The 21,414-nt window shown below is 38.9% G+C and overlaps 1 protein-coding gene across 2 annotated transcripts in view; it reads left to right on the plus strand.

Annotated features, from left to right (window-relative positions):
• LOC145341034 (ATP-binding cassette sub-family C member 5-like) overlaps nt 1–21,414 on the plus strand; it is a 121,341-nt gene that overhangs the window by 59,755 nt on the left and 40,172 nt on the right. For both annotated transcript variants that reach the window (XM_080185755.1, XM_080185754.1), the window contains 8 exons: nt 3,494–3,642; nt 4,043–4,150; nt 9,472–9,819; nt 10,007–10,078; nt 10,676–10,800; nt 12,826–12,898; nt 15,695–15,898; nt 18,886–19,029. In XM_080185755.1, coding sequence (XP_080041881.1) covers nt 3,494–3,642; nt 4,043–4,150; nt 9,472–9,819; nt 10,007–10,078; nt 10,676–10,800; nt 12,826–12,898; nt 15,695–15,898; nt 18,886–19,029 — 1,223 coding nt within the window. The remainder of the gene's footprint in view (nt 1–3,493; nt 3,643–4,042; nt 4,151–9,471; nt 9,820–10,006; nt 10,079–10,675; nt 10,801–12,825; nt 12,899–15,694; nt 15,899–18,885; nt 19,030–21,414) is intronic.

Below are 21,414 nucleotides of genomic sequence, written 5' to 3' on the forward strand. Positions count from 1 at the left end.
GTCCAGGGGTATCAAGTGTTTAGGAAGGATAGACGGGAGGAAAAAGGGGGAGGGGTAGCTCTGCTAATTAAGGATAGTATCAGGGTGGTAGTAAGGGAAGATATAGGCGCCAAAGAGCAGAACGTGGAATCGTTGTGGATGGAGATAAGGAACAGCAAGGGGAGGAAGACGCTGGTGGGTGTGGTCTATAGGCCCCCAAATAATGACCTGGAGGTGGGGCGGGCTATAAATACACAAATAAATGATGTGTGCAGGAATGGAACAGTGATAATTATGGGGGATTTCAACCTACATACTGATTGGTCGACCCATGTTGGACACGGTGGGCTTGAGGAAGAGTTCTTGGAATGCTGCCGGGATAGTTTCCTTGAAAGTGTGTGCTGGAGCCGACGAGGGAGCAAGCTATCTTAGATCTGGTGTTACGTAATGAGGCTGGTAGAATTAGGGACCTTGTTGTGAGGGATCCTCTTGGGAAGAGTGATCATTGTATGGTGGAGTTTTTGATTCAGATGGAGGATGAGAAGGTAGGGTCCCGGACCTGTGTCCTTTGTTTGAACAGAGGGGAGTACAATAGGATGAGAGAGGAATTGGCGAATGTAGATTGGGGGTGCAGATTGGGCGGTAGGACTGCTGAGGAACAGTGGAGGATCTTTAAGGAGATCTTTCTTGGTGCTCAGCAGAAATTTATTCCAATGGTAAAGAAGCATCGTAGGAGAAGAGATAATCAGCCGTGGATAACGAAGGAGATAAAGGAGAGTATTAAATTAAAAGCTGATACGTTTAGAGTGGCTAAAAGTAGTGGGCGAGTAGAGGATTGGGAGAGGTTTAAATATCAACAAAGAATGATGAAGAAGTTGATAAAGAAAGGAAGGATAGACTGAATCTAAGCTAGCGCTAAATATAAAAAAGGATAGTAAGAGTTTTTATAAATATATAAAGAGGAGGAGGCTGGCTAGGGTGAATGTTGGACCCTTAGAGAATGAGAGGGGGGATTTAGTGGTGGGGGATGAGGAAATGGCTGAGGCCTTGAATAAGTTTTTTGCTTCGGTCTTCACGGAGGAGGACGTGAATAGTTTGCCGGGTATTAACGATGGAAAGATGGTAGGAGTTGAGGGCCTGAATGAGATCATTGTCACTAGAGAGGTAGTGCTTGACAGACTAGTGGGACTGATGGTGGACAAGTCCCCAGGACCGGATGGAATGCATCCAAGGGTTCTGAAGGAAATGGCGGAGGTGATAGTGGATGCCTTAGTGATTTTTTTCCAAACCTCGCTGGATTTTGGGGAAGTGCCGGAAGATTGGAAAACGGCTAATGTTACGCCGCAGTTTAAAAAGGGTAGCAGGCAAAAGGCAGAGAATTGTAGGCCAGTTAGTTTAACGTCTGTTGTAGGAAAAATGCTTGAATCCGTCATCAAAGAAGAAATAGTGAGGCATCTTGAGAAGAATTGTTTGATAGAGCAGACGCAGCACGTATTCGTTAAGGGGAAGTCGTGTCTGACGAATTCATTGGAATTCTATGAGGATGTGTCTAGTGCGGTGGACGGAAGGGAACCGGTGGATGTGGTGTTTCTCAATTTTCAGAAGGCGTTTGATAAGGTGCCGCACAAAAGGTTGTTACAGAAGGTTAGGGGGCATGGAGTTGGGGGTAGGGTGTTAGCGTGGATGGAGGATTGGCTGTTCAATAGGAGGCAGAGAGTAGGTGTCAATGGGTGCTATTCGGATTGGCGGTTGGTGACTAGTGGAGTGCCCCAGGGATCGGTGCTGGGGCCTCAGCTATTTACCATTTATGTAGATGATCTGGAGGAGGGAGCTGAGTGTAAGGTGTCGAAATTTGCTGATGACACAAAGATAAGTGGAAAAGCAAATTGTACGGAGGGTGTAGAAAGTCTGCAGAGGGATCTAGATAGGCTGAGCGAGTGGGCGAGGACCTGGCAGATGGAATACAATGTTGGCAAGTGTGAGGTTATCCACTTTGGCAGGAATAATCTTAGGAAGGACTACTACTTACAGGGCAAAAAGCTGCAGCATGCTACAGTGCAAAGGGACCTGGGGGTCCTTGTGCATGAGTCACAAAAACCCAGCCTACAGGTGCAGCAGGTGGTCAGGAAGGCAAATGGGATGCTGGCCTTCATAGCGAGGGGGATTGAATATGAAAGTAGGGAGGTCTTGCTGCAACTGTACAGGGGACTGGTGAGGCCGCAGCTGGAGTACTGTGTGCAGTTTTGGTCACCGCACTTGCGCAAGGATATTTTGGCATTGGAGGGAGTGCAGAGGAGGTTCACTAGGCTGATACCAGAGTTGAGGGGGTTGAGCTATGAAGAGAGGCTGAATAGACTGGGCTTGTACTCGTTGGAGTTTAGAAGGATGAGGGGGATCTTATTGAGACGTATAAGATGATGAAGGGGATGGATAGGGTGGAGGTGGAGAGGTTCTTCCTGCTCGGAAAGGACAGCAAGACTAGAGGGCACAGCCTCAAGATAAGGGGGGGGGCAGTTTAGAACAGAGTTGAGGAGGAACTTCTTCACTCAAAGGGTGGTGAATCTCTGGAATTCTCTGCCCGTTGAAGTGGTGGAGGCTACCTTGCTAAATATATTTAAGACGCGGGTAGATAGGTTTTTGGTAGGCAAGGGAATTAAGGGTTATGGAGAGAAGGCGGGAAAGTGAAACTGAGCCACTTCAGATCAGCCATGATCTTATTGAATGGTGGGGCAGGCTCGAGGGGCTAGATGGCCTACTCCTGCTCCTATTTCTTATGTTCTTATGAGTCTGGTCCGATATTTGGATGAATTATACTAAGGCTGGGAATTCTCTAACCTTGTCCCCAGCTAAGATTTTCTGGTGCCCCTGCCGTGAATGGAGATCATTACATTTGTAGCACAGAAACAGGCCATTTGGCTCCGCTAGTCTTTGCTGGTGTTTGTTTTACATGAGCCTACTCCCACCCTACCGATAAACTCTATGTGCAGAGACTTCTATTCTTTTCACCGCTGTAATTATCTAACTTCCCCTTCTGCTATTTCCCACAGCTACTCATGTGATGGCAAGTTCCATATTCTAACCACTCTTTTAGCAATAAAAAAGTTCATCATGAATTCCTTGGAGAGTTATTAGTGATTATTTTATATCTGTCGCTCTAGTTCTAGTTTTGTCTCCACCTCAGTTGGAAACATCTTCCCCATGCCTGCCTTATTAAAGATCTCTAATAGGATCCCTCTCACCCTTTCCTCTTTTCAAAAGGGAATTGGATAAGCACCCGGATTAGGGAAAATTTACAAAGTTATAGGGAAGGGCTGGGGAGTGGAACCAGCTGATTTGCTCCTGCGTAGAGCTGGAATGGATACAGTGGATCAGATAGGCACCTCCTGAATTATAACCATTGTGTGCTTCTATAATTCTGAGATATTTCTAAATATTAGTTCAGGTGGTTCACTCACTTTTGCATGTAAATATGTTTGGTTTTGCTGACTATCTGCACCTTTTGTTTCTTTGCTAGAAATCCGAGAGAAGGAACGCCAAAATTTGGAGTATGCTGGATATTTTCAAAGCATCTCAGTGGGTGTTGCTCCAGTTGTTGTGGTTATAGCCAGTGTGGTAACTTTCTCTGCCCACATGCTCTTGGGATATGACCTCACTGCTGCAGAGGTTAGTTTGTATGATGGAAATTTAAAATGTTTGAAGAGTAGTTATGTAAACGTTTCTGATGATTGTGAATAAAAATATTTCGTACATGTCAAATATATGGAGGTGGAAATAATGAATAATAGCAGAAAATTGCGAATTAATAAATAAAAACAATGCTGTAAGTGAAAACATGGAACTGCAGATGACCCCACCCCACACGTGCACACAGTGCAGATCCTATTCCTGGCCAAAGCCCATTCCAATAGCTGGCCTCCCTCCTACTCCTACCGATCCCTTTGCAGAGTAAAGGCAGTCTGACTCAAATGTTAGTGTATTTCTAGTTTCAATACTTAAACTGTCTGTAAATTTAATTTATGCACTTCAAAGTTTTAGTCTTTTGGTATCATGTGTTATTTTCCAGGCTTTCGCCGTGGTGACAGTTTTCAATGCTATGACATTTTCTCTTAAAGTCACTCCATTCTCTGTGAAATCGCTGTCTGAAGCATCAGTAGCTATCGATAGATTCAAGGTGAGTTTTTTTTTCAAGTTTGCCTTTTAAAATCATTTAAATGAAGTGTTGCCTTCTAAAGTACTCTTCATGTTATCTGAATTTTGGTCCTTGAGTAATTGGCCCTGTGGAACTGGACACCACTAATTTTGCTACTTAAATGTGAAATCTTCAATGTAATCAATAAAAATTGTGTGGTTTTTTTTGAAGTAACTAAAGGCAGAGTCAATTTGGAGTATAGATATGACAACTCGTAAGGCAAATATACTGTAAACAAGTACTCTCTTTATTCAGCATTAAATTTTGGATTTATGTTTTCAGAATTGAACCTCACTTGCATTAATGTGGTTTGTTACTGTAAATAGTTTTCCAGGACATTGTTACTTAAAATAGCACTGCTAATGAATAGCTTTAATAGGAACATAGGAGTGTAGGAGGAGACTATTCAGCCTTTCGACCCTGTTCTACCATTCAGTGGCTGAACTGGTTATGGTGTGAAACTCCACATTCCTGTTTGCACCCCATAACCCTTGCCACCCTTATCAAAAACTGCTTAATTTGCTCTTGAATGAATTCAGCCTGTACTGCTTTCTGTGGAAGAGAATTTTAAAGATCAACAACCCGTGTGAGAGGACAAATTTATCTTCAGTTACTATTTTGTCTTTAGAAACGATTTCAATTTGGAGTTATGACTGAAGTTAATGCTTATAAAAAAAATAAAGCACATGCATTCCGTCAAAAAGAACTCTCATCAATATTCTATGTTTATATCCATTTTTAGAAAACTTGTTTCTCTTCTATTGAATATGCTGGGTTTCATGTTTCCACACAATCATGCCTGACCAGTAGAGACACCTTAATGGTGCAATTAATCTGATTTATTTGTTTTCAGATCAATGGAAGTGCACTGTTATTAATAGATTAATACCTACAGGTTGGTGTACAAACATGATCTTTCAATTAAGCAGCACCTATTGAATGTTTTAAGGACTTTGTCACATTTTCTCAGAGGAGCTAACTCTGTCCCTTAGTAACAAGAATCAAGAAAAAGAAACCTGTTGGATCAGCATTAGTTACATGCTTTGTTGAGATAATTCTCTGTTAAAGACTCTTCTGCATTTCTGTCATGTGTTTTATTAATAGTCTTGGTAATCTTGCTGTTTTGAGAAGTTAAATAATTATTTTGAATACTCTATTGAAGAATTTAAAGGTCAATTGATTTGACGTTTGGTGCTTGCTAAATTCTTGAGGGAGGACAGAAATCTGTTTACGTGGATCACAGTAACATTATTTACAATACTAATTACATTTTCTATTTTTGAAGTGAATGGAAAAAACTCAACTTTCATAAAGCTGAAGATAAATTTGAAACATTTGGTGCATAAAAGGTTGCACATAATTCAGTAATCAGATATTAATCCAGCAATTTTATTTTAGCACAATTGTTTCTTGATCAGAACCTGGATTTTAACATCTTCATGCATGATCCAAGGCATTTTTGGATGAATGTAGCATTGATGGTCCAGTGTGCTGCATCCAATTTCTGTAGGAATAATAGAAGAATAGGTTGAGAATTGAACTTTATAATTTGTGTTTCTGTACCATATTTGGTAAATCAGCAATACCTATTAATTTAAATTTAGAGTGATTCTGAAATCAATTTAAAAAGAAAAGCCTTTTAGAATTTCTTGAGCAGAAAGATTGTGTGCTTTCTTCCCTGGAAAAGGGAAACAATGGGTGCGATCTTGCTGGCTTGTCCTGCCAGTCGATGGGCCAGGTAACCTGATAAGATTGAGCGAGAAGCAAAAAATCAGGTTCGCGCCTGATTTCTTCCATCTCACAATCTTACTAGCCCTGGATGTTCAGGTGAGAGGCTGATTTCAATACTTAAATATATTTAAAATCTAATTTAAATATATCACTTGCCTTAGTGGTCGCACTGGTGGAGGTCCTCATCGACAAGGATCACATGGTCCCTAGCAACAGGGACCTGACATGATGACCTCACCAGTGGGACTTGGAGGCCATTGAGACCCCCTGGGAGGTCAGGGGCAAAGCTGTGTAAGCTGCAATCGAGGTTGAGGGTGGTGGTCTTCTTGGCGGCGATCACCAGGAGGGGGTTGGGAGGTATCAGCTGGGGAGGCCAGCGATTGTGTGGGGTGTGCAATTGTGCCCTCTGATGTGAGCAGCTGCCTTTCAGGTGAGCCCTGCCCTTGCCCCCTGCTGGCGGGAATCAGATTGTGCATCTTTTTTGCACAAAGTGGCGTAAGATTTTCAAACATGCAAAAAACGCATCTGAAACTCTCATTTTTGCTCTCGTTCAGCACTTAGAATTTTTTGATAAGTTCACCCCCAATGTCTCTCCAAGTAGGAAATCAAAAATGATATCAAATGATAAATAAATAATACAGGGATGCTATATATGGCAAGCTTCAAAAGCCTGAACCTAAATTACGATTAAACTTTTGTTGTAGGCAGCCAGATTTTTTGATTTTTATCCTTGAAATTTTTTGCACACTTGCACATGCAATTTTTACATGCAGTAATTTCTGCACTGTACCTTCTCAGCTTCTGTGTGGCTATGCACGTGTAGTTTAGTGGAAATTTTGGCATCAAGAATTTGTCGAATGTTCTTTAGGAGACAGCTTTCTCAGCTCAATTATATTTTCATCTTTTGTTCAAATCTATCATTGGGTGCATTCTACCTCCTCCAAAGTGCATAAAAATTCCCAGTGTCAACTCTTCTGTGTTCGCAAATCATTAATCCTGTTTCTAAAATGTAAAGAACATGGGGGACTACAAGCATTTTTATTTAAGAAAGTAATTTAAATCACTTCATTAATCATGATTTTAAATGGTTCTTTGTTCTGAGTAGTCTCAGCTACATCATGTGATTATACAAGGTGACTTTGCCTTTTAATTCTGAAAACTGTGGGGCACACTTTGAGCATATTAGATATTTATGCAGTGGATTTTGGACATAATATGTTGTCTTGGATTGTATTAATACTGTATTATGTACATCTTTAGTTTGATATTAACTCAGTGAAGACAGAACAGCCCTTTCTGGCCATAGTGTAAAATGATGAAATGATTTTCTATCATATCTTTTTTTATAGACATATGAAAGATACCCAAACTAGTACCAGTCATTACAGTGATTTGTGTAGGACTGTGTACTATAATTTGGTGTTAAATTACATTGAGTAGTTTTGTAATTTTGAAAAATCTGCATTTGTAGTTTTTGAATAAAGAATGTTACTGAAGTTTGGAGTTTAGATAATTAGTTAATGACATTTCTTAACATTTCTTTAAATTACTGCATCCCAGGGATTTTGTACTTTTGGAAAACCTAACCTGATTCAGAAAAATTGTGTGTTTCGTAAAGCTACTGTTGCTGAAGGCAAAAAATGAATTCTGCTGAGATGTGAACTTTGCACTTCTGAATTTTCCATCTTTGATGAAACTTAATTATTGAACAGCTTAGATCATTATTATAATCATTGAATCATTATTGTGTCAATATTTTAATGTCCTGCAATACCTTCCCTTTAAAGTGAATAGATTGATTTTGAGGAGTGAAATTTCTGCATGTAGACAATTCACATTTGGGGTTTAAATGAATTAGATGCATCATTAGTGCTTTTGATATTGTACAGATGTGAGCTGAGTTATCTCAAATTGAGGTATTTTACTTTTGAGTAATTTTATAGATTAAGACTTTCATTTCATTCTTGCAAGTAGAATTTCAAATTGTAAATCTGTGATTAAAAGTGTAACTAAGGTTTGGCTTTTACATTCTTAAAATCATGTGTAAAGTAAGCTTTCCTAGCAATTTTAAATGGGTAATGTACTGCAGGGTATACCATACAGATCAGAAAATTCCACCTTTAAATGGTGATTGGCAGTGAGGTGCCTGACCTTTACCATAGTGCTTCTGATAGTTTTGTTGTTCCCAATCTGGGAAAGCATTGATTAATGTTCTTGCTTTTAACTACTGTTTTTAAGTTCCTGTTGGAACTGTACATGATTTGCCCTTGAGTGGGGACAACACCAGAAATGAGAGTAAAACCTCTTACGTGCAGTTGTTTGCTCATGCTTAGCCTCAAATAGAGGATAAGGACTTCAACGAAATTCCAGAGGGCTGGTACTGCTGCTAGTGTACGTCAGCAGGAGTTATCAGCTTAAGAAGGGGTAAGAATGATGAAAAGGATAAACTCAAAGTACTGCTCCATATTAAAAGCTTTACGTAGGCAGAATCTTTCCAGATAGTAACAGTACATAATGGTTTCAGTAGGATGATTTGGAAATATGTACATGTTGCAAAATGAGTTAGTAGCTTAAATCTGATGCTCTATGGGGACTGATCAGAGTTAGGCTGGCTCCTTCAGTAGTGAGCTTGCAGTAGTTTAGTTTTGGTACAGCTGGATCACTAAAGACAATACTCAGGCTTTATATATGTACTGCAGCTCACAACTTTATTCATCCCTATCAAATTGATTTTACAAGTTTAGAAGAAAAATTTCCTTCCTTGCGTTTCTGCTTGTGGACCACAAGATGCCTGTAAGCAAGTGATGAGAATGAGGTTCCTCACCATCTTGCTTAAAGAAATGGTTATTCTCATTTGGGATTTGCTTATGGGGGTCTGAATAACAATATGGGCTCTTGATAGTCTCCGGCCAATATTAATGCCTTGGTCATTTGTCCAGAATGGTGAAAAATCCATTATACCATGCAAAAGAAGTGGAATTTAATTGGTTTTGTCAACTGTAAATTAGTGGCCTGGTAATACACAGACTGAAAACAAAAGTCAAAAAGGATGTCTTGTGTGTTAAATTATAATGCCACAATAGTGGACCAGGAGACCTTTTGCTTAGTAGTCAATATTGAGCCATATTATGGGGCAGAACAAAGAGTTTTGCTACACATATGGCAGAATATTTTGAGTTGGCACTGGGTATTAAGTGAGAATGTTACAATTCAAAGTTCCAAGATCCTCCTGCTCGTTGAGCACATTTGCACAAAAAGTTAAAAATATATTTGCTAACGGCTCACTTTTTAAAAGTAAGCTTTTTTTTTGAGCAGAGGTCTTATATATCTTAAGTGTGAGTTACTCCCTTATAATAAAAAAAAATCAGCATGAGCTTATTCTTTTTAATTATGTTCCAGCCATTTGAGTCTTGCTAGATTGTAATCGGGCCTGGATTTAGTTGCTACTAATGAGCTCCATTTGCTCTTCAGAAGCTTCTTCTTTAGCCTGCTGCTGTGTAATGCTGCCTGTGCCATTGGCTTAACCTCCATTGACCAGATGTCATAACTTTACACCTCTTCAACCTGTTCAGAGTTTATTTCTAATGGAAGAGTTTCACATCATAAGAAAAAAGCCAGAATGTTCTCAAATCGCCATAGAGCTGAAAAGTGCTACTCTGGCTTGGGACTGCCCAGACTCCAGTGCTCAATCTTCACCCAAGATGACTCCCAAGTTGAAAAAAGATCAGCGAGATACCAAAGTGAAGAAAGAGAAAAAGAAAATGCAGCAGAACGTGCAAAATGGTCCACTAACTGAACAAAATGGACACCTTCTGATAGACAATGATGAACAACCCAGCCCAGATGAGAATAAAGGGACTTCTTTGACTAATCCCAGACTACAGAGAACTCTGTACAATATCAACCTTTGCATAGTGAAGGTAAGAAAAATGTCACAGGAAATAAGAACGTACTATATTAATTTTTATTTTTAAAATTTAACTTGATTACATAAATTATAATTCATTGCAGTATGTGCTAAAGAAAATTAGTTTTTCAAACTTGTGCTTATCATCAACAATGCCTGTTGCTAAAATACTAAGAATTGGTCAATATAATTTCTGACAGGAGAAACTTGTTGGAATCTGTGGCAGTGTGGGAACTGGCAAAACATCCTTGATTTCTGCCATTTTGGGACAGGTGATGTATCTTTAAGTTTTATCACTGCAAATATTAAACAGATTATCAAGTAGTCATATTGAGATGCATTTTTAAAACTACCTTTGAATTAAGTGTGCAAAGTGATAGATAATCATGGAATGGTTACTCCACAGTGGAGGCCACTCAGCCCGTTGTGTCCATGACAGTTCTCTGCAAAAATAACTAACTTAATCCCACTTCCCTGCTTTTTCCCTGTAGTTTTCCATTTTTTTTCTTTTCAGCTAACAATCCAATTCTCTTTTGAAAGCCTTCATTGAAAATGTCTCCACCACACTCTCAGGCAGGCATTTCAGATCCTAAACACTTGCTATGTAAAAATCCTTTTCTCTGTGTTGCCGTTGCTTCTTTTGCCAATCACTTTACATGAGTTCCCTCGGGTTCTTGAATCTGCTGTCTTTGGGAGTTTTTCCCTATCTACTCTGTCCATACCCCTCATGACTTCAAATTGAATGGAAAATATTGTGATTGTAAATTATTGAGTGTATTTAGTTTGCTCCTTTTGCCTTGCTTGCACCACTTCTCTTTCTCACTTCACCCTACATAAAAAGAAACATGGCTTTTCGTTGATTATTCCAGATGACCCTGATGGAAGGCAGTATTGCAGTTGATGGAGATTTTGCTTACGTGGCCCAACAAGCATGGATTCGAAGTGCCACTGTTAGAGAGAATATTCTGTTTAACAAAGCGTTCAATGAAGAAAGGTAAGAATTTAGAAATTGCTTAGGAAATAGTTGGTAAAATATGGAAGTACTCCTTAGTGCAGTGTTGTCAATGACTTAATGACAAGGGAAAAATGTGGCACTGATCTAAAGAAGGGAAACTCATTTGGTTAGTACAGGATTTTATGAAGTAGCCTGTCGTTAAAGTTATGTAAAAATACTAATCATAAGAAATTGTTTAAATTTGACTCCAACTCTCCTGAACATTGTTACTGAAAAGAGTTTTAACAATTGCAGCGAAGTACTACTAAATGCATGCATAATTTGATTTTCAAATAAAAAGGGAGGAGGATTAGAAATAGCAGTGATACATAGTGAAATATTTGGGCAGGTTGCTGAATTTATTTTGCATTAATTTGCAAACATTCTGTATCTGTGCCTTATCCCAGTCTACAGTAGACTGGAATGAGGTTCAAATTTTATTCTTCTTTTGGTCCAACCAGAAATTTCCAATAACTGGGAGCTCAGTGCCTCTTCTGAAAGAGACTCTGCTGAAAATTCTTTTTTTAAAAAAAAGATGGGTATGGTGATGCACATGGGTCCTCATGCCCACTGATCTAAACTGTGCCGACATGGACGATATTTTCCTATCCCACTTGCCGCGGGAATCGTAGCAGTCAAAACAGGATCATGCAAAGATGTGTTGACTTCGGGAGGATTTTTTTGGTCTTAGGGCGAGCATGGCTGGAAACTCCTGCCCCTTGTGTTCCCTCTCCAGGCACAGACATAGCTGCAGAACAGGAGGCAGGCAGTCCAGTGCTCTAAAATGCTAGTCTTGCCCAGGGTCCAGACCAAGGGATAGTTTCACAAAGAGGTCCCCTGATATGCATGTTCCCTTCTACACTGGATGGGCAAAGAATCAAGAGCATATGACCAGAAATTGAGGAACAGCCTCCTTAGTTAATGGAAGAGGGCTGCATCCTCTCACATCCTATGATAGATATGAAACGTAGCCTCCTCCAGGCAGCAGAAATTATATACAGCTCCAGCATCTGTGGGTCAACTTAACAATCTATGTTACAATATTGACTTTGAGTTCTCAAACAAATTCACTCAGCAGGATCACTGCACCTGTCGCAACCAAATTTTAAAAAATGGTGCGGTCTCCTTCAAAAGCAAGTGTGTTTCAGAGGCAGATGGGAAATGCTGAGCAGACGTCTTTTTGAAAACTCAATCATTTACAGTATCCTGTCCTGTTTGCAGCAGTATCTTCTAGTTGCACATCATCTTAACAGTCACTTACCCACTAGAAGCCTACCAAATATCCCAGTATCTGGGGCCCAAAGGATGGACATTTTATCTTTGTTCTTGTTTGTCCTTCAAAAAGATCTAACATCTGTCCCCTCATGAGGCAAAGCTATATTCAACTTTCTTGTGGTTTCATTGTTGGTATTGCGCAGATCCATTTAATTATATATCAACAATGTAGTTACTGTGAAGTTTAAACTTTGAATTATTGATTGGAAGAGCCAGAACTCAGATCAATATGACAAACACTTGTATCCATGTACATGTTGGATTTCCATCTATTCCGTGAACCTGATCTATGAATTACAAAATAGCAAAAACATTTTTATAATTGTATTTGATTGTTATTTTGCACATGATCTATAAAATCCAATTGATAATGTGTTATTGGCTTGGACTTGTCAGATAAGCTGAAGTCTGAGATGGCACTAAAAATGTTACAAGTTTGGCTGTGTTATTTGGAAACTGGTGGAAGTTTAAACAATTCAATGTTACTGCATTATATAATCAGGCACTGCAATGATCTTTTAGAAGTGTTAATTGCTATCCTAAAATAAAATTATAATTCAGGAATTGTTGCTTTTAATCCATTAATTCTTTAATACTTGTGTATGTTAATATTTGATCTGATTTATTAGTGAACTTGTTGAAGTGTAGATTCTGCATTCGTGAAGATCAGAAATGTTTATTGAACTGTAGGTGTTCTTTGTTGAAATTTATTTATTAAGTAGGATTAAATTTTCTCTGTCCTCAACCCAGATACAACAGTGTGCTTGCTGCATGTTGCCTGAGACCGGACCTTGCAATATTACCTAATGGAGATATGACAGAGGTATGTAAAACCACTAGTGTTTCTAACCTACCTGTGTTGTGTGTTTAATTGCCAATTCACCTACACAATATGAAAGAATATTAATATTCTGTTAGCTTGAGATCATTCAAAAACTGTGCTGCCTGAATCTTTGCACCAAGTCCAGTTCCACTAAATCTTAGTGCTTGCTATATGAGTGTCAATCAAATAATGACTTGACTTTAAAAATTACTTCCTTGTTTTCAAATTGGTCTTGCTCCTCTTCTCTGTAATCACCTCCAATCTCACAACTCTCTGAGATACCTGTGCTCCTCCAAATTGTACTGTGTATTCCCAATTATAAGTACTCCATCGTTCATGACTGCACCTTCTGTTGCCCTAGCTCCTTGCACCTCTGTACTTTGGTAAGGAGTATGGTTGAGGGAAAAAGAATAAAAATAACATGGGGAGCAAACCCTGCTGGATTTTTAATAGTATCATTGGACCCTTCATATCCACTTGAAGATGTCCCTCCATCAATGCAGCTTTTCATCTGTAGTGCTCTGAAGTGATTGCCCAGCTATTAAAATAAAGGAGAATTTGGAGTTTTGAGTGGTGACTTAATGGCCTTTTCTCACCCAGCCTCAGCTTTTAGGCTGGTGAGCACAAACACACACCCGCAGTGGCCATGGCACCGTGACATCATACCGGCGAGGGAAAGTAATCATGAGGATGGAAGCAGCTGTGCCAGATTCAATAATTACATTTAAATGTAGTCAATTCTATGCTAATGGGCTTTGTGCCCTTACTGAGCGCAATGCTGTTCTTGCCAGCAAAACGGGGCTATGAAGATAGCAAGGGCGCGAATCGGATTTTTGGCCTCATGCTATCTTCCCAGCTGGCCATGCTGATCGACCAGTGCGTGAAGCCAGTAAAATTACACCCAACGAGCGAAATGGCCTTTCCCTGTACTGTATTCTTTTATGATTCTATTTGTATTTGGATTGCTAGATGTCCTCCAGTCCTGTCTTATTTTCAACAAACTGTTTGGCAATTTTGCCCAGCAGGACGTCGCTGGGTTCCATTCGAGATTACTAATTATGTTGCCAAATATGATTTCAAGTTCCTTATCTGTAAAAAGATTTTAATTGTTTTCACTGATCAGCCCTGTTTGTAAAGTTCTGCCATTCTGACTAGCAAACCTTTGGACTTGTTCCAACTTTTTAAATGGAAGGCATGTTTCAAGTTGCATCTAGATTAGCAAATTGTCGTCTTGTTAATCTTAGCGTAATTCAGACAAGAAGTTTCTTTTGTTATGTAAATACTTACAGAAGCTCAGTTTATTCGAATCCTTACACTGCAGAAAGTGGCCATTAGGCCCATTGAACCTGCACCGAGAGCAGAGCATCTCACCCAGGCTCTATCCCTGTAACTCCATTTATACACCCCACTAATCTACTTAACTTGTACATCTCTGGACTCTGGGAGGAAACTGAAGTATCCGGAGGAAACCCATCAAGACATGGGAAGGAAATGCAAACTCCACATCGTCACCCAAGGCTGGAATCAAACATGGGTCCCTTGTATTGTGATGCAGCAATGCTAATCGCCGTGCTACCATGCCAACCCCACTGGAATTGCTCTGGAATTTAAGCAGTGTCGGCTGATTTCATTCTTTAATGAGTGGATAGCCATGTTATTGGAGAAGTGCAATTACACAACTTTCTTTCAGGAAGAAGGCCATGGGGCAAGTTGTGGGTCATTCCAGCCATTCTACAACTACTGTTTTGGTATATTTCAGTCAGTTTCTAGTCAGAATGTACAAGATTGCCACAAGAAGCAGTCCTTACACTGCTGAGAAACGCTGTTGTTTAGATTTAATTGCAGCCCATAAAACAGTTTTAAAAGCTGAAGCATTGTCTTTGAGCTAAAATACAATTTGGCAGGCTGCTATTTTGTGAGGCAGGTGAATGTGGGTTACATACCTTGTAGATATTTTCACACATCTTTCTAAATTTTGGTCTTGCCTCTGAAACATCTTGGGGATTGTTTTTACATTTAAGGTGCAAAATTAATGTAGGCTTTCATCATCTTTTTACATGCTTTGTTTCCCAGAGATGGGTGTGTTCCTTTGCTCTGTGGGGACATATCCTTTGATAAAAGGCTTTTGTTCAAAATGCTGATGACATAATTATATTTCTCATATATAATTCTCTGATGCTGCTATGTAATATACAGCTGTACTATCATTTAAAACTTAAAAGCACTCCACAATCTATTAGAAATCATTTCCAAGTTTGCCTCACTGATCTGGAAATGTCAAAGCATCTCGGTAATATTCCCACTACATCTGTGTTTCTGCAGAAAAACAACTAATAGATGAAGAAAAAGTTCTTGCTGATTTCCTTACAGTGACTATACCTCAAAGATAGTTAATTGGTTGTAAAGTCCTGAGGTTGTGGAAGGTGCTGTATAAATGCAAGCTTGCTCTCTCCTTCACATATTGACTAACAAACTGAGGCAATAATGTTTCAAGAAATATGCAAGTATTTAATTGCTTTAAAAGACTTTTAACTACACTTTTAGCTCATTTGAAGGTTTTACATTTAGATGTAGTGAAATTGTAAAACAATAGAGTACTATAAAAATCTGCTTCTACATTGTCTATACAAGAATAAAATTAATTGAACCTGTAATGACATAATTTCACCCATTTAAAACTATGGTAAAGTTGGAGTTTATTTTCAAATCAGAATCCTTTGTATCAGCGATTTAGCATTGAAGCCAGAATTTTACTTCTGCAGACTAATACTAAAATGCTATTTGGTTGGAATACAGGTGGGAGAACATGGAGCTAATTTGAGTGGAGGACAACGGCAGAGGATCAGTTTGGCACGAGCTCTGTACAGTGACAGGAGCATTTACATATTGGATGATCCACTCAGTGCACTGGATGCTCATGTGGGAAACCACATCTTTAACAATGCTATTAAAAAGCATCTGAAATGGAAAACTGTTCTCTTTATCACCCACCAGCTCCAGGTAATTTACATCATGGGTAAAGGAGATACTGTCATTATGAAAGAACAAGAATCTTTGAAGCAGGCACACAAAGTATGAATTAAGGTTCCTTGTATGTTTTTTTTTATAAATACAGGTTTTATCAGTGCTGTACACACTGAATATTGTATCATTACACAATTTATTTCTGACAATTATTTTTCTAAATAGTCTGGTTCGAGACGAGATTGTAGTTCCAATTTTTTTTGCTTATCTGGCCTTTCCACATTCACATCAGCGACAGTGAAGATAATGTTTTATTGTGATTACAACATGCATAAGTGTCAATGTTTGTGGAAGGACCTGATATCTGTCAATCACCATGATGTCTTTATGTAAATTGCTCGCAATTATTGTATTTCAAAAAATGGAGTTCAACTTTTACAAGTATAAATTTTGTGTAACACAACTTGGATTTTCCCTTTAAGTTGATATTTGGAAATGGCATCCATGGTAAACCTTCTGTTATGGTTCCAGCTGATACTACTGGACAGTCGGACCCTGGAGTGGAATCTCGGCTAAGTAGATCAGAACTTTTGTTTTTTTTTTGTTTAGAGATGTGGGTGAACAGAGTCGCAGGACCACCAATTAACATTTATAGATGGATATAGATTTACAAGGATAACAAGTTTTTAAAAAAAAGTGTGTTATACTCTAATGTCCTCACTAAATACAGTCTTTATAAACCAATAAGCAAACCATGGTCAGACACACCATAGTCTGAAATCACGTGGCAGGTGCCACTCAGTATAACCCCTGTGGATTTCTGATCAATCCCCGAGATGCTTGTCATACTGTAAGCCAACTGGTCTCACTGGAGCTCTGACTTAGGCAAGAGTTTCCAAGCTCTACTCTCAAAGAGCACAGTTGGAATCTTCACCCAAACAACGCTTACTTTAGGATGCTTTGAACAAGGATCCAGGATTTTAGTCTATCTATTCGGTATTCCTATGCCTTGAATTGCCACATGCATTCAAGTTTTCACACAATCTTCCATAAAACCAACCATACCAACAGGACACCGCTGCTTCAAGGTTGTATTAAGGTGTCACCAAACTTCTGATTTATCTCTGATCTGACTTTAAATCTGGTCCTTGCAGCTTCCTTTTAACTCTGAGCTCTTGCACTGCTTTTTACTTAAATTCTGCCGAACAGGACTTTGTTCAATTTGTTATTTGTTTCTTTAACCTAACTGTCTTCTTGAAGCACTAATCTTGTCCCCAACTCCCTGGTTTTTGGACTATCGTAGAATCCTCACAGTGCAGGAGCCCATTCAGACCGACTCTTCGACAGTCCATGCTATCCAGGCCTTATCTCCATAACCCCATGTATTGACCCCGCTACCCTGCTGATTCCTCTAACCCATAGCATGTCCAATCAACCTGACCTTGCACATCTTTGGACATGCTTTCTTTTGTTTTTTTTCTGGAAAGTTTACTTTGTGCAGTTTCCTGTTCCTGTCCATTTTCTCCTGTTTCCAACTTTAAAAAAAATTCTGTCCCAAGGTGGCCCTGGTTACTAAGCAGCAACCTAGTTTTCCATTAAGCCCTATTTGCTTCTACATCATAAACTCTCATTGCCTTACGTGCATCTAGACCAAAATGAAATCATTAATCCTTTCAAATACAGAAATACAAAATTAAACTTAAAGCTAATCCCTATTTCCAATACCCACAAATACAAATATAAATTATTTAAAACCACCTCTGTTTCCTGATGCTTGTTATGCATCAAAATACTCAGCTGGAGACCTCTTAGAAAAAGTGTGATATTGGAAGCAATGTTGGTGCTGAAATTTTAACTGCCTCGTCAAATTAATTCATTTGAGAGGGAATGTAACCTAGTTGGAATGTACCAGGAATTAACTTAGTTTGATAAAGGATTTTTGTTAGTCTAGACACATAATAGTTTTACTTTGAACAACTTGTTATGAAGTACTAAATAATTGAACAGTGATGTGGATCTGCATTTATACATTTTCTATCAGGGAAAGTGAGAGCTTACTTAACTTATGCACAGTTAATTCTTGGAACTATTAATTGCCAAACTCCGCTCAAGATCATTGTAGCATGATGACTTAGTTTTAAAGCAATTTGCATGCTAGACATTGCAATCTTGCCTTTGCAGCCCAGATTGAAAAAAACTTCACTGCTTTGAATTGCATTTAGTACTTTTGAGTTTCTAAATGGAGATTGGGAAGAACAATGGAAGATATGACATTCTAGAAGAAGTCTTTTAAATCTTATCAAAGCTACCTTCTGTTATGGCTCAAGTCTAAGATGTTCATCAGTTTCATTGTTCATTGTAATGTTTGTGCAGATTCATGTTAGTTTTATTATCACACAATTTCATTGTTATTTATTCTTGGTAAGTACTTCTAGGCTTGTTTCAAATCAGGCTGAGTGCCAAGACTGCAATTTGTTTTCTTTTAATTGGATTGTCAAAGACAAATGAGGTGGCAAATCTGACATTCATGAAGTTGTCAAAATTGATTTAACTGATGAAGATGTCTCAAAGGAAAGTTATCTACTACTTTCAATTTTTAAGCAAATGGTTGATTAACCATTAAATCCATAAAAGTTAAATTTAAATGAGAACAAAATAGTTTTTTTTTGCGGGAAAAATCCTTTTGTTATAGTAACGGAACTCAACAGGAGGGTAGGGAAGCTTGGCCGTGATGAATAAGGTGAAGCAAGAAAACAGAAGATTATGGCAACTTGGAATTGTAGGAGTAAATGTATTACAAGCCGGTAAGTTGCTTTGTTTTTCGGTTTAGCACAAATGGCAAATAACTTGTTTGTTGATAACTGGTGAGAAGAAGTTTTTGATGGAGCATAGTGTGCCTGTACCATTATTGACATTCGGTCTCAACTAATAAAATAGGATTAAGGAACAATGTGATTGGACATATGTGCGTGAGTTGTAAAAATGCAGGAGGAATTAATTTATTCTCTGTCTAACTTGAGCAGTATTTGGTGGACTGTGATGAGGTGCTGTTAATGAAGGATGGCTGCATAACTGAGAGAGGATCTCATGAAGAATTAATGATCTTGGATGGTGATTATGCAGCAATGTTCAACAATCTACAGCTGGGAGACACTCCACATGTTGAGGTAATTTTGAATATCAGTGAAATACAACTCGGGTGTTTTCTGTGTATAAGACATGGTCAGTATGTGGATTCTGCATGTTTTCCCAGTGTCTGCGTGGGTTTCCTCCGGGTGCTCCGGTTTCCTCCCACAGCCCGAAACAAACTTGTTTGGTGCATTGCCCATGCTAAATTCTCCCTCAGTGTACCTGAACAGACGCTGGAGGGTGGTGACAAGGAAATTTTCACAGTAACTTCATTGCACTATTAATGTAAGCCTATTTGTGACTAATAAATTTAAAAGAAGATCCTGTGCAGAAGAGGCCTTTTGGTCCATTGTCTTCAGCGATTCACCTTGGCAGAGTAACTTGCCCAGATCCACCCACCCACCCACCCTATACCTATAACCTCACGTAGATCTCATGGCTAATCCATCTAATCTACATGTCAGGACGCCAAGGGACAATTTAGTATAGCCGATCCATCTAACCTGTTCATCTTTGGACTATGGGAGGAAACTGGAGCACATGGGGAGAACATGCAAACTCTGCACAGTCACCCAAGGCTGGAATTGAAATCTGTGTGAGGTAACAGTGCTAACCACTGTGCCACCGTGCCTGCCCACAATAGATTATGATCTATTAAAATGCTGGGTAATCTTTAGAATCCAGATACTATGCTGATAGAAGGTGTGCTGATCTTATCTTGTACACCTTGCTTATTTGGCTGTAATGGGTAACACATAATGGTACAATGTATCCCATTCAGGAAAAAAAATTATTGCCCTGGGCACTCAAGGTATGTATGAGTAAATAATTAACTTTCAAAACAGGAAAGTGATCAGCAAATATTTAAAAATGGAATTTAGGAAAGTGTATTTTGGTAGTTTAAAGAGTACCACTGGTTATCAGAAAGACCGGTCCAACGCCAGCATCTCCACATCAGAAACGCAGCATTGCAGAAGGATTCATGGAGGTGGAAAGAAATCATTTTGTATAATTCTCTGATTTTATTGGTACCAGTTGCATTTAACAACAAGGCGACCAATGAATAAACAAGGCTGATTAAAAATGAAGCACTGGGTGGTAGAAGGAAAATAGGATTATATGAGGAATAAATCTTCTTGCCATGCTGGCAAAACACAGTGGAAAAAAATTGGATGAAAAGTTTTAAACCAAAGTTTAAAAGCGGCTTCTGAGTAAAAGAATCCATGCCAAACACATTTCAGTGCACTCCCAATCAGGTATAGATTATAGCAAGCCTAAAGCAACCTCACTCCACATCATGCATTTTGCCAACAATTTACTTCACTAACAACCTGTGCTGAACAATCAGATTCTCAACAATGGACTAAAGAAACAAATCATCACTAATAAAGGAATTGAAGTATGCAAGTCTAACCAGTAACAGCCTGGCTTTCTCTACAGACCAGGATAAGAAACTGCAAAGCCATGGGCAGACAAAGTATATGATAAATTATTGAAGCCCTGGATGCAGAGACCTTCACCTTACTGAACAGAGACTCTTTTCAACTGCAACTTCCCCCATCTGCGCTGTCCCCCCGCCCGCAACCACTGCCCCTCCTCAAAAAAACAATTCAGGCTGAAACAGAAAGCAACTGTGCATCTTGCAGTTCCTCACCCAGGACAAGTAAAAAAGCAAATAATAGGTCTAAAGAAGATGTAAATGGGACAAGCAAAGTCATCACAAATTGTTCCTATTCAAAACAAATGTGACTTGGGTGATCTTAATGAACTTGGTATTGAGTTCAGAAGATTAACATGCCAAATTGGAAGATGTAGTGCTGATCCCTAAGTTTGCTTTAAGTTTGTTGAAATAATATAGGTTAGAAAGATAACCATGGAGACAGATAATTAAAATGACAAGTTACTGACTATAAGTTTGGGGTCACATTTCCAAACTGAATGCAGATATTCCATAAGCTGCTACCCAGTCTATATTCAGCCTTCCCAATGTAGAAGAGATCACACCATGAGCAGTTGTACGCTAATTTGAAAGAAGTTTGACCTGGAAGGAGTATTTTGGACCTTGGACAGTTGGAAGGGAGGTTCTTCTGCATGTTCTGGAAGTTATTTTTAAGTAATGTCTTTGGCTGAATGTGTTTCTTTGAGGCTTTTTGAAATCAAAAGCTAAGGTTAAAAAGAATAAGAAAGGTTATTCAAATCAAGAAATGCTAAAAGCGATAGCAAGTTGAGATTTTAAAAGCCTGAAAATTATAAAAGGAAAGATTGAAGCAACCATGGAGATCCTGGGAAAGAGTGCGTTTGAGTGGGAACCGAATTGTAGCATGGAGTGGACTGAGTTTAAAAGAAACAAAAGCTGAGCCTTTAGGCAGCAATTACCATAATATCTGTTGAAATATATAACGGGTTATCTTAACAGTTTAAAT

The sequence above is a fragment of the Carcharhinus amblyrhynchos genome, chromosome 3 (assembly GCF_965287045.1).
Source record: "Carcharhinus amblyrhynchos chromosome 3, sCarAmb.v2.hapA, whole genome shotgun sequence".
Taxonomy (NCBI): Eukaryota; Metazoa; Chordata; class Chondrichthyes; order Carcharhiniformes; family Carcharhinidae; genus Carcharhinus; species Carcharhinus amblyrhynchos.